Genomic DNA, 14017 nt, shown 5'->3' on the forward strand with positions numbered 1-14017 from the left:
CTGGTGCTAAGCAAGTGCTGTGCTGCTGAGCCACATCCCCTACCCTGTTGTGCATTTCCCTGGTGGCTAAAAATGTTGAACATTTTTTTATATAATTGTTGACCCTTCATACTTCTTTTGAGAAGTGTCTGTACACTTCATGTACCCATTTATCGACTGGGTTACTTGCCTTGCAAGCATTTCTTATTGCTGGATTCTTAAATCTTTTCCTACCCGATATAGTAAAGTGCTACCCTGTGTTTTTATTTTGCATTTCTGATTACCTGTGTGGCCACATCATTTTTTTTCATATAATTATTGGCAATTATTTTCTTATATTTTCTATAAAATATTCCTCTCTTCTATTTTTTTTTTACTTTAATAAATTGGGTCTCAGAATACTACACACCATTTACTTCTCAGATGTCTAATGAAGTGTCTATGGCTCTCCTATAGTCTTTTATGACCTGATTATCTGATTCCCTATTATTCTTACAGTTCTACTTCTGGTATACTTTGTGGTTATTTGAATATTCTCATAGACTATTTCTGACAGGTGACCTCTAAGTCCTCTTTCTTTTCAACACTTTTGTCCTGCCTCCTGTAAGACTTATATGCTTATATGCTTGTACTGTGGATCATTCTTTTCTCCAAGCTTCTGAGAGTTGCTTTTAAGAATGTGAGTACTGTCTTAACAAAGTCCTTGCCAGGGTGTTAAAACTCTCTTGTATTACAGGAGAATTCTTCTAAATTTCCAAACTCTCTCTTTAACAGGCTGATATCCAGCAGCTTCAGTTTTATACTTGATTCCTACTGGTTTATGTTGGGTGAATCCTGCAGAACAGACACATACACCTGCACACACACACACACACACATGCATGCACACACTCGCGCAGGCACACACACACACACACACACACACACACACACACAATTATGTGCCTTTCTTCCCTCCCCTTCATTGTTTACAGGCCCATATTTCTGGGCTTAACTTTAATTACTGGCCTTGTGGTGGAGAGGAGTTAAGGGAAGGTTTTGAGGTCAATTCATGTTGCCTTGCCAGGGAGCTGCTTCTGTCAACTTAATGCAAGGCACTGTCAACCATTAACAGAGAAGACCAGGCCAGTTCTCCAGGCTTGGGGTCTGGGAATTCAAGATATTCAAATCTGTCCACCTGGTTGTCTTTACCCCATGTGTCAGAGCCCAATCAGAGGTGTGACCTCACCAGCACAGACTTGCCTAATTTGAGAATTCAACCTATCTGTTCAGTAAACTCTGGGTCAGGTGCTTAGGTTCCTACCCCTAGCTCCAAGAGATGTAAGACTAATTGTATGAGTTGAAGAGACTGCCTGGATCTCATATTTAGATTTCATTGGTAATTAACCATCCTTCTCATTCCCAAATGCATTGATTATTTTAGAAATGGTCATTCAATTCCACACTACTGTTTTTTTTGTTTTTTTGTTTGTTTGTTATTTTTGTGTTTTGTATTGGTACCAGGGATTGAACCCAGGGAACCTCAACCACTGATCCACACTCCCTGTTCTTTTTTGTAGTTTAGAGACAGGGTCTCACTGAGTTGCTTAGGGCCTCACTAAGTTGCTGAGGATGGCTTTGAACTTGTGACCCTCCTGCCTCAACCTTCAGATGTTGGGATGGTCTTCTGGGAATACGGGAGCCACCACACCAATCCCGCCCACTACTCTTTCTTAGTGCAGCTCTCCACTCTCATTCCAACCCTGGGGCTCTTGCCCCTCATTTCTTGAATGCTTTTTACTCTATTCCATATTGATTCTGTCACAATTCCTAATGATTTAAAAATATGTTTGGATGATTCTTCCAAAACACTGGTATGACTGGATCTTTCATGATTCTGAAGCAATCCAAACTCCTGTATCTCCCATTTCCCTGATTTCTAGGGATGTTGAACATTTTGAACATTTTTTTTTCATGTTTGTTAGTCGTTTGTATTTCTTCTTTTCAGAAGTGTGTTTAGTTCTTTTGCCCACTTATTGATTGGTTCTTTTGTGACTTGGGGGGGGGATTAAGATTTTTGAGTTCTTAATATATTCTAAGTATTAATTCCCTGTCAGAAGAGTAGTGGTAAAGATTTCCTCATTCTGTAAGCCCTTTATTCATGCTCTTAATTTTTTCCTTTGGGACATCAGTGGAATGGAAGAAGGGAATTGAGGGAGAAGGAGGAGGAGTGGGCAAAGTGTGGAGCTGTGGAGTGAAATTGATCATATTATGCTATGTACATATGTGAATATGTCATAGTGCATTCTGTCATTATGTATTATCTATAAAGCAACTGATTAAAAAGCTAAAAATAAATAGAAGGAAGACTAGTAGAGAGGAAGAGGAACAGGGGAGAGTGGAGAGAAGGGAAAGTGGAAGTAATGGTTATTAAAATGGAACCAATTATATTCTATGCATATATGAGTGTCAAAAATGTACCCCACTATTATGTATAACTATAATGCAATAATAAAAACATTTAAAAATCAAGGAACACAAAGTGTAAAATAAGACAATTTAAAAATATACTACAATGAGTAGAAAAGTCACATCTAAAAGGAATAACAACTTGATTCGCAGACTTTTTATCTTGCAATCACAAAAATGGCAATAGGCGAATATTGTTCAAACAGTTATATATCATTTTATATTTAAGAATGAATATGTAATAACGGCGTTTTTTCTTTTTAAAATTTATTTTGCCTTACAATTCTTAATACACAACTATACAATAATTTATCATATCTCTGATTATATATAAGCTGTGTTGACACCAAATTGAAATGTTCATACATGAGTAATAATGGCCTTTTCAGGCATACAATACTAAGAGAGTTTATCATGCAAAACCATGTTCAAATTTATAGAACCAAGATAGTTTACCACACATAGGACATGGTGGAAATAACTATGAAAGGATATTCTTCAGCCAGATGAAAATTGAGGCTAGACTGAATGAGTAGAATGTTAAGAATAAAAAGGTAGGAAAGAATTGGTAATGTGGATTTGGAGTTGTAGCTCAGCAGTAGAACCCTTGCCTAGTCCATGGAGGCACTGGGTTCAATCCTCAGCATCACATTAAAAAATAGATAAATGAATAAACTAAAGGTATTTTCAGGTACAACTAAAAATTAAAAATAATAATTAGTAAGGTGCGGTGGTCAATCTGAATAGTTACTGATGTTTTGAAATGAAATGACCCTTTGGCTTCAGTTTTGTAATATTTTACTTTATAGAAATGAAGCAAACATGGTAATAAATTAACATTTCAAATGTTACAAGTTTTATTTACATTAGAAAAAAATCAGGGTACAATTTAAATGGTAGAAAACACTGTGGAATAGCAGTAAAGCAAACATTTCCATCAGTCTATTGGTTTAAATCACCAGATGAACTTATTTAAAAAATATATTCCAATGCATGCTGACAACATCTGATAAAATTCCACATAAATCTCATTTACATTAAGAAGTAAGATTGGAAGAGAATTTCTTCAACAGGTTAAGAGACTGCTGAGAACAAACACCATACAATCAGATGTGGCAACCATCATAGTATTTGGCAGTTCACTGGGGCAGCAGCTGGAAAAATCAAGAACTAGACATGCTATGGCTGAATGTCTTCATAAATCCATGGGAAAACACAGAAGGAAACTCACAGCATAAGAAAGCCAGTGCTTTCTTGGTTTGGGGAAAAAAGAGGGGAATGGCGACATGAGTTAAAAAGTGCATTTGAGAGAAAACAACGTCTACAAAATGCAGGGAAATGGTGTGTGTGTGTGTGTGTGTGTGTGTGTGTGTGTGTGTGTGTGTTTAGAGAATGATCCTGTGAAGAATCCCCCAAATCTGAAAACACAGTTTTTGGTTTTCCTGAAGATTTTCCATTTCCAAGATGAAATGTGGAATCTGCCTTCTCTTCGTGATGTCTTTATTTCCTTACAATCGGGTACAGAAAAAACAATTGTCAGCACAGAATTGCTGACTATTGAGGGGCTCTGGGGATCCAGCAGGCCCCCCAGGAGAGTGTCCAGGAGTTGGGTCCGGTGGTGGGGTGGGGAGAAGTTCCTTTCTTCCTAGAACAGACGTCTGCAGGCTTTGCTCCTAGGGCCTGGAGAGCGCTGAGGACGCACCTGGGGACTTGAACTTGGAGAGGGAGGTAGAGGTTGCAGTGGTGAGGTGGGGAAGGGCCTCAGAAGGTGGAAATCCACGTCGTAGGCGGGATTAGAAGAGCGCCTCACTGGACTAGGGGTGGGGGCCCAAGCACGGAGATATGGGATGGGCCCCTGCGGGCCGGCTGGAGGGTCCATCCATTGCTCCTCGAAGGCCTCTATTTTTCTGACGATCTCTGGCATAAATTCGCAGAAGAATCCCTGCTCGACGACCATGTTCTCACCGAGGGGTCTCAGGAAGGCGCCCAGTTCCGGGTCTTCAGGACAGTCTCCCTGGCCTCCTGGGCGTTGGTCGGTGGCTCCCACGAGGCCCTCAGGGATCAGAATGAGGTTGTGTCCTTGGAGACTCACTTGCAGGACAGAGCTTGGCGCAGGCTGTAGCACCAGGTCGCCGTCGTCCATGGGTACCTGTAAGGAGCAGCCCGCGGCCACAACCACCACGGAGGTGAGCGCGGTGGCGTTGGCTGCTGCTGCAGAGTTTTGCAAGGTGGGTTCCGCCGGGGCCTCTGCAGGGTCTGCAGGGTCGTCTAGTCGGCGGCGTTTGGCAGGGCCAGGTCCTCCAGGCTGTGGTCCCCCGCAGGGCGCAGGGCAGGCGCTGGGGCTGCGTGGACGAATGCCCACCATGTCGACAGCGCTGTGGTGGATGCTCCCGTTTCGGGGCAAAGTGAGTGCGGGGCGCAGGCGGCGCGGTCCTGCGCGTGCTGACAGTCAGGTCCAGAGGACAGGGGAGGTGCGCTAAGCTTTCGAGTGGGCGGCAGTCCTAGCTTCTTTGGATCTGCGCCCACTGCTGTGCTTGGCGTCCCACTTTGGAACCTTGCAACTATGCACTGACCCGGATGCGCCCTGGAGGGCCAATTATATTGCCCGCGCAACCCAAGTTCCAGTGTCACGCTAAGCTCCGCCCCTACGGAGCTCCGCCCCTAGATGGGAGGAGTCGGCTGGCTAACAGCTTTGGCTGTGGTGTGTCTCTGTGGGGAAATACCTAGTGGGCAGAATCACTGGTGTTTCTTGCGTGGAGGGATAAAAACAGGCGTAGAATTTCAAGATGGCTAACGTTAGAATTCATGTCTTCCAGGATTCTGGGGAAAACACTCAAAAAGTCCCCTGCACCTAGTAATCCCCAACCGCCAACCCACCCAAAGGCTACTTAAAGTGCCCCCCCACTTTGTCCTTTCTGCTGCTGGGGATTGAACTCAGGGACTTACAAATGCTAAGCAAGATTCCAGTTCTGAGTATTTTATTATTATTATTATTTTGAGGGGATGGGGAGGTACTTAGAACTCGGGGGCACTGCATCACTGAGCCACATCCCCAGCTCTTTATGTATTTTATTTAGAGTTAGGATCTTGGTAGGTTGTTTAGAGCCTAACTGTTGCTGAGATTGACTTTGAACTCCTGATCCTCTTTCCTCAGCCTGCTGAGTTGCTGGGATTGCAGGCTTGCACCACCATGCCCGGCCTGAAATTCTTTTTAATGTTTGACAATCGTTTTATCTTAAGAATAAATGAAAAATGTAGATTTTTCTTTTAGGAAAAGTGCATTTTAAATACTAAAATGAAAAGCTTTATGGCAGTTTGTTCCTGAAGGTTAAGGCCTGTAATAAAATTGTTAATTGCATTATTAAAATTAAAGCAATACAATTAACTTTTTTTTCTTTTTTATTGAGCACTTACTTATATGTCCACCATTTTACTGTTTTAAAAAATGATTTTTCTAGGCGTAGTGGTGCATGTCTGTAATCCGGGCGATTTGGCCAGTTGAAACCAGAGGATCCCAAGTTGAAAGCCCGCCTCAACAATTTAAAGAGATCTTAAGCAATTTAGAGAGACCCTGTCTCAAGAAAAAAAAAAAAAAAAAACGGGCTGGGGATTTGGCTCAGTGGTTAAATTGTTATCCCTGGGTTCAATCCTTGGTACTTCCTCACCCTGGTCTTGCCAGATATGATCTTTTTTTTCCCCTTACAACAGCTGAGGCTCTAAGTGGTAAAGCAAAATTTCCCATAATTAAACACTTCATTTATGTTTGTTGTAGAATCAAATGCAATCGTGACTTTAAATCAATTATACTTAATTTAGGTATTTATTGTGTACACCTAACGAACACTGATTTGGTACTGTGTGTGCCTTTCATATTAACATGTGTGTCTACCCTGTTTTATTTCCAATGTTTCTATTTCTTGGTTTACATTCGCGGGAGCCCAATGTGTTTCAATTTCACTACATTCTTGCAAACATTTATCTCTCATATGCCTGCCTGTCTGCTGGCCTGCCTGCTTTTCTTCCATTCATCAGTGCCTATAAAATGTACAGAATGGCAACTTTCACTGTGGCTCATTGGTTACTACACAAAACCATAAATGGATCAATTTCATTCCCCAGTGCTTCCCTCACTATTCCTTCTTTTCTCCCCTGATCCCTTCCCTCTACTCTCCCATCTCCCTTCTAATTTCATGGGGTCCTTTTTTTCCCTCCTAGTTTCCACACATGGGAGAAAACACATGGTACTTTTCTCTCTGATTTTGACTTATTCACTCAAAAAAATTATGGTCTCCAGTTTCATCTATTCTTCTGCAAGTGACATTTTTGTTCTTCTTTATGTCTGAATAAAACTGCATTTTGTGTGTGTGCATATGTGTGTGTGTGTGTGTGTGTGTATATATATATATATATATATATATATATATATATATGATATTCTTTATCCATTTATCTGTTGACAGACACCTTGGTTGATCCCATTACTTGGCTAATGTGAATTGTGCTGCAATAAAGATGGTATGCATGCTATCTGTAAAATGTGCTGTCTTTATTTTTTATTTTTTGACAAATACCCAAATGTGGTATAGCTGGATCATATGGAAGATTTATTTTTAGCCTTTTGAAGAACCCCCATACTGATTTCCATAGTGGCTGTACTAATTTATATTCCCACCAACAGTGTGTAAGAGTTTCTTACCCCATCATCCCATCCTCACCAGCATTTATTGTTTGTATTCTTGATGGCTGCACTTCTAACTGAAGTCAGATGGAATCTCAGTATAGGTTATTTGTTTGTTTGTTTGTTTTTGTACTGGGGAATGAACCCAGGGGCCTTTAACCACTGAGCCACATCCCGAGGTCCTTATTTGTATTCTATTTAGAGACAGGGTCTCACTGAGTTGCTAAAGGCCTCACTAAGTTGCTGGGGCTGGATTTGAACTCACAATCTTTCTGCCTCAGCCTCCCTAGCAGTTGGGATTGCAGGCGTACACCACTGCTCAGTATAGTTTTGATATGCATTTCCCTTTATTTATTTATTTTTATTGGTGCAGATTATCCAACCCAGGGCCTTGCTGGTGCTAAGCAAGTGCTGTGCTGCTGAGCCACATCCCCTACCCTGTTGTGCATTTCCCTGGTGGCTAAAAATGTTGAACATTTTTTTATATAATTGTTGACCCTTCATACTTCTTTTGAGAAGTGTCTGTACACTTCATGTACCCATTTATCGACTGGGTTACTTGCCTTGCAAGCATTTCTTATTGCTGGATTCTTAAATCTTTTCCTACCCGATATAGTAAAGTGCTACCCTGTGTTTTTATTTTGCATTTCTGATTACCTGTGTGGCCACATCATTTTTTTTCATATAATTATTGGCAATTATTTTCTTATATTTTCTATAAAATATTCCTCTCTTCTATTTTTTTTTACTTTAATAAATTGGGTCTCAGAATACTACACACCATTTACTTCTCAGATGTCTAATGAAGTGTCTATGGCTCTCCTATAGTCTTTTATGACCTGATTATCTGATTCCCTATTATTCTTACAGTTCTACTTCTGGTATACTTTGTGGTTATTTGAATATTCTCATAGACTATTTCTGACAGGTGACCTCTAAGTCCTCTTTCTTTTCAACACTTTTGTCCTGCCTCCTGTAAGACTTATATGCTTATATGCTTGTACTGTGGATCATTCTTTTCTCCAAGCTTCTGAGAGTTGCTTTTAAGAATGTGAGTACTGTCTTAACAAAGTCCTTGCCAGGGTGTTAAAACTCTCTTGTATTACAGGAGAATTCTTCTAAATTTCCAAACTCTCTCTTTAACAGGCTGATATCCAGCAGCTTCAGTTTTATACTTGATTCCTACTGGTTTATGTTGGGTGAATCCTGCAGAACAGACACATACACCTGCACACACACACACACACATGCATGCACACACTCGCGCAGGCACACACACACACACACACACACACACACACAATTATGTGCCTTTCTTCCCTCCCCTTCATTGTTTACAGGCCCATATTTCTGGGCTTAACTTTAATTACTGGCCTTGTGGTGGAGAGGAGTTAAGGGAAGGTTTTGAGGTCAATTCATGTTGCCTTGCCAGGGAGCTGCTTCTGTCAACTTAATGCAAGGCACTGTCAACCATTAACAGAGAAGACCAGGCCAGTTCTCCAGGCTTGGGGTCTGGGAATTCAAGATATTCAAATCTGTCCACCTGGTTGTCTTTACCCCATGTGTCAGAGCCCAATCAGAGGTGTGACCTCACCAGCACAGACTTGCCTAATTTGAGAATTCAACCTATCTGTTCAGTAAACTCTGGGTCAGGTGCTTAGGTTCCTACCCCTAGCTCCAAGAGATGTAAGACTAATTGTATGAGTTGAAGAGACTGCCTGGATCTCATATTTAGATTTCATTGGTAATTAACCATCCTTCTCATTCCCAAATGCATTGATTATTTTAGAAATGGTCATTCAATTCCACACTACTGTTTTTTTGTTTTTTTGTTTGTTTGTTATTTTTGTGTTTTGTATTGGTACCAGGGATTGAACCCAGGGAACCTCAACCACTGATCCACACTCCCTGTTCTTTTTTGTAGTTTAGAGACAGGGTCTCACTGAGTTGCTTAGGGCCTCACTAAGTTGCTGAGGATGGCTTTGAACTTGTGACCCTCCTGCCTCAACCTTCAGATGTTGGGATGGTCTTCTGGGAATACGGGAGCCACCACACCAATCCCGCCCACTACTCTTTCTTAGTGCAGCTCTCCACTGTCATTCCAACCCTGGGGCTCTTGCCCCTCATTTCTTGAATGCTTTTTACTCTGTTCCATATTGATTCTGTCACAATTCCTAATGATTTAAAAATATGTTTGGATGATTCTTCCAAAACACTGGTATGACTGGATCTTTCATGATTCTGAAGCAATCCAAACTCCTGTATCTCCCATTTCCCTGATTTCTAGGGATGTTGAACATTTTGAACATTTTTTTTTCATGTTTGTTAGTCGTTTGTATTTCTTCTTTTCAGAAGTGTGTTTAGTTCTTTTGCCCACTTATTGATTGGTTCTTTTGTGACTTGGGGGGGGGATTAAGATTTTTGAGTTCTTAATATATTCTAAGTATTAATTCCCTGTCAGAAGAGTAGTGGTAAAGATTTCCTCATTCTGTAAGCCCTTTATTCATGCTCTTAATTTTTTCCTTTGGGACATCAGTGGAATGGAAGAAGGGAATTGAGGGAGAAGGAGGAGGAGTGGGCAAAGTGTGGAGCTGTGGAGTGAAATTGATCATATTATGCTATGTACATATGTGAATATGTCATAGTGCATTCTGTCATTATGTATTATCTATAAAGCAACTGATTAAAAAGCTAAAAATAAATAGAAGGAAGACTAGTAGAGAGGAAGAGGAACAGGGGAGAGTGGAGAGAAGGGAAAGTGGAAGTAATGGTTATTAAAATGGAACCAATTATATTCTATGCATATATGAGTGTCAAAAATGTACCCCACTATTATGTATAACTATAATGCAATAATAAAAACATTTAAAAATCAAGGAACACAAAGTGTAAAATAAGACAATTTAAAAATATACTACAATGAGTAGAAAAGTCACATCTAAAAGGAATAACAACTTGATTCGCAGACTTTTTATCTTGCAATCACAAAAATGGCAATAGGCGAATATTGTTCAAACAGTTATATATCATTTTATATTTAAGAATGAATATGTAATAACGGCGTTTTTTCTTTTTAAAATTTATTTTGCCTTACAATTCTTAATACACAACTATACAATAATTTATCATATCTCTGATTATATATAAGCTGTGTTGACACCAAATTGAAATGTTCATACATGAGTAATAATGGCCTTTTCAGGCATACAATACTAAGAGAGTTTATCATGCAAAACCATGTTCAAATTTATAGAACCAAGATAGTTTACCACACATAGGACATGGTGGAAATAACTATGAAAGGATATTCTTCAGCCAGATGAAAATTGAGGCTAGACTGAATGAGTAGAATGTTAAGAATAAAAAGGTAGGAAAGAATTGGTAATGTGGATTTGGAGTTGTAGCTCAGCAGTAGAACCCTTGCCTAGTCCATGGAGGCACTGGGTTCAATCCTCAGCATCACATTAAAAAATAGATAAATGAATAAACTAAAGGTATTTTCAGGTACAACTAAAAATTAAAAATAATAATTAGTAAGGTGCGGTGGTCAATCTGAATAGTTACTGATGTTTTGAAATGAAATGACCCTTTGGCTTCAGTTTTGTAATATTTTACTTTATAGAAATGAAGCAAACATGGTAATAAATTAACATTTCAAATGTTACAAGTTTTATTTACATTAGAAAAAAATCAGGGTACAATTTAAATGGTAGAAAACACTGTGGAATAGCAGTAAAGCAAACATTTCCATCAGTCTATTGGTTTAAATCACCAGATGAACTTATTTAAAAAATATATTCCAATGCATGCTGACAACATCTGATAAAATTCCACATAAATCTCATTTACATTAAGAAGTAAGATTGGAAGAGAATTTCTTCAACAGGTTAAGAGACTGCTGAGAACAAACACCATACAATCAGATGTGGCAACCATCATAGTATTTGGCAGTTCACTGGGGCAGCAGCTGGAAAAATCAAGAACTAGACATGCTATGGCTGAATGTCTTCATAAATCCATGGGAAAACACAGAAGGAAACTCACAGCATAAGAAAGCCAGTGCTTTCTTGGTTTGGGGAAAAAAGAGGGGAATGGCGACATGAGTTAAAAAGTGCATTTGAGAGAAAACAACGTCTACAAAATGCAGGGAAATGGGGTGTGTGTGTGTGTGTGTGTGTGTGTGTGTGTGTGTGTGTGTGTTTAGAGAATGATCCTGTGAAGAATCCCCCAAATCTGAAAACACAGTTTTTGGTTTTCCTGAAGATTTTCCATTTCCAAGATGAAATGTGGAATCTGCCTTCTCTTCGTGATGTCTTTATTTCCTTACAATCGGGTACAGAAAAAACAATTGTCAGCACAGAATTGCTGACTATTGAGGGGCTCTGGGGATCCAGCAGGCCCCCCAGGAGAGTGTCCAGGAGTTGGGTCCGGTGGTGGGGTGGGGAGAAGTTCCTTTCTTCCTAGAACAGACGTCTGCAGGCTTTGCTCCTAGGGCCTGGAGAGCGCTGAGGACGCACCTGGGGACTTGAACTTGGAGAGGGAGGTAGAGGTTGCAGTGGTGAGGTGGGGAAGGGCCTCAGAAGGTGGAAATCCACGTCGTAGGCGGGATTAGAAGAGCGCCTCACTGGACTAGGGGTGGGGGCCCAAGCACGGAGATATGGGATGGGCCCCTGCGGGCCGGCTGGAGGGTCCATCCATTGCTCCTCGAAGGCCTCTATTTTTCTGACGATCTCTGGCATAAATTCGCAGAAGAATCCCTGCTCGACGACCATGTTCTCACCGAGGGGTCTCAGGAAGGCGCCCAGTTCCGGGTCTTCAGGACAGTCTCCCTGGCCTCCTGGGCGTTGGTCGGTGGCTCCCACGAGGCCCTCAGGGATCAGAATGAGGTTGTGTCCTTGGAGACTCACTTGCAGGACAGAGCTTGGCGCAGGCTGTAGCACCAGGTCGCCGTCGTCCATGGGTACCTGTAAGGAGCAGCCCGCGGCCACAACCACCACGGAGGTGAGCGCGGTGGCGTTGGCTGCTGCTGCAGAGTTTTGCAAGGTGGGTTCCGCCGGGGCCTCTGCAGGGTCTGCAGGGTCGTCTAGTCGGCGGCGTTTGGCAGGGCCAGGTCCTCCAGGCTGTGGTCCCCCGCAGGGCGCAGGGCAGGCGCTGGGGCTGCGTGGACGAATGCCCACCATGTCGACAGCGCTGTGGTGGATGCTCCCGTTTCGGGGCAAAGTGAGTGCGGGGCGCAGGCGGCGCGGTCCTGCGCGTGCTGACAGTCAGGTCCAGAGGACAGGGGAGGTGCGCTAAGCTTTCGAGTGGGCGGCAGTCCTAGCTTCTTTGGATCTGCGCCCACTGCTGTGCTTGGCGTCCCACTTTGGAACCTTGCAACTATGCACTGACCCGGATGCGCCCTGGAGGGCCAATTATATTGCCCGCGCAACCCAAGTTCCAGTGTCACGCTAAGCTCCGCCCCTACGGAGCTCCGCCCCTAGATGGGAGGAGTCGGCTGGCTAACAGCTTTGGCTGTGGTGTGTCTCTGTGGGGAAATACCTAGTGGGCAGAATCACTGGTGTTTCTTGCGTGGAGGGATAAAAACAGGCGTAGAATTTCAAGATGGCTAACGTTAGAATTCATGTCTTCCAGGATTCTGGGGAAAACACTCAAAAAGTCCCCTGCACCTAGTAATCCCCAACCGCCAACCCACCCAAAGGCTACTTAAAGTGCCCCCCCACTTTGTCCTTTCTGCTGCTGGGGATTGAACTCAGGGACTTACAAATGCTAAGCAAGATTCCAGTTCTGAGTATTTTATTATTATTATTATTTTGAGGGGATGGGGAGGTACTTAGAACTCGGGGGCACTGCATCACTGAGCCACATCCCCAGCTCTTTATGTATTTTATTTAGAGTTAGGATCTTGGTAGGTTGTTTAGAGCCTAACTGTTGCTGAGATTGACTTTGAACTCCTGATCCTCTTTCCTCAGCCTGCTGAGTTGCTGGGATTGCAGGCTTGCACCACCATGCCCGGCCTGAAATTCTTTTTAATGTTTGACAATCGTTTTATCTTAAGAATAAATGAAAAATGTAGATTTTTCTTTTAGGAAAAGTGCATTTTAAATACTAAAATGAAAAGCTTTATGGCAGTTTGTTCCTGAAGGTTAAGGCCTGTAATAAAATTGTTAATTGCATTATTAAAATTAAAGCAATACAATTAACTTTTTTTTCTTTTTTATTGAGCACTTACTTATATGTCCACCATTTTACTGTTTTAAAAAATGATTTTTCTAGGCGTAGTGGTGCATGTCTGTAATCCGGGCGATTTGGCCAGTTGAAACCAGAGGATCCCAAGTTGAAAGCCCGCCTCAACAATTTAAAGAGATCTTAAGCAATTTAGAGAGACCCTGTCTCAAGAAAAAAAAAAAAAAAAACGGGCTGGGGATTTGGCTCAGTGGTTAAATTGTTATCCCTGGGTTCAATCCTTGGTACTTCCTCACCCTGGTCTTGCCAGATATGATCTTTTTTTTCCCCTTACAACAGCTGAGGCTCTAAGTGGTAAAGCAAAATTTCCCATAATTAAACACTTCATTTATGTTTGTTGTAGAATCAAATGCAATCGTGACTTTAAATCAATTATACTTAATTTAGGTATTTATTGTGTACACCTAACGAACACTGATTTGGTACTGTGTGTGCCTTTCATATTAACATGTGTGTCTACCCTGTTTTATTTCCAATGTTTCTATTTCTTGGTTTACATTCGCGGGAGCCCAATGTGTTTCAATTTCACTACATTCTTGCAAACATTTATCTCTCATATGCCTGCCTGTCTGCTGGCCTGCCTGCTTTTCTTCCATTCATCAGTGCCTATAAAATGTACAGAATGGCAACTTTCACTGTGGCTCATTGGTTACTACACAAAACCATAAA

At 41.6% G+C, this 14017-nt stretch overlaps 2 protein-coding genes across 2 annotated transcripts; both read right to left on the reverse strand.

Moving 5' to 3' along the window:
- Positions 1-4072: 4072 nt before the first annotated feature.
- LOC308653339 (proline-rich protein 23C-like) lies at positions 4073-4792 on the reverse strand (the record flags this gene model as incomplete). Its single annotated transcript, XM_081301939.1, has 1 exon — positions 4073-4792. The coding sequence occupies one exon, from the start codon at positions 4790-4792 to the stop codon at positions 4073-4075; it is 720 nt and encodes a 239-aa protein (XP_081158065.1).
- Positions 4793-11565: 6773 nt separating this feature from the next.
- Positions 11566-12285, reverse strand: LOC308653340 (proline-rich protein 23C-like; the record flags this gene model as incomplete). The annotated part of the gene is made up of 1 exon (XM_081301940.1): positions 11566-12285. The coding sequence occupies one exon, from the start codon at positions 12283-12285 to the stop codon at positions 11566-11568; it is 720 nt and encodes a 239-aa protein (XP_081158066.1).
- Positions 12286-14017: the final 1732 nt, after the last annotated feature.

Source organism: Spermophilus citellus (assembly GCF_964194105.1).
Source record: "Spermophilus citellus genome assembly, chromosome: 7".
NCBI classification, from domain to species: domain Eukaryota; kingdom Metazoa; phylum Chordata; class Mammalia; order Rodentia; family Sciuridae; genus Spermophilus; species Spermophilus citellus.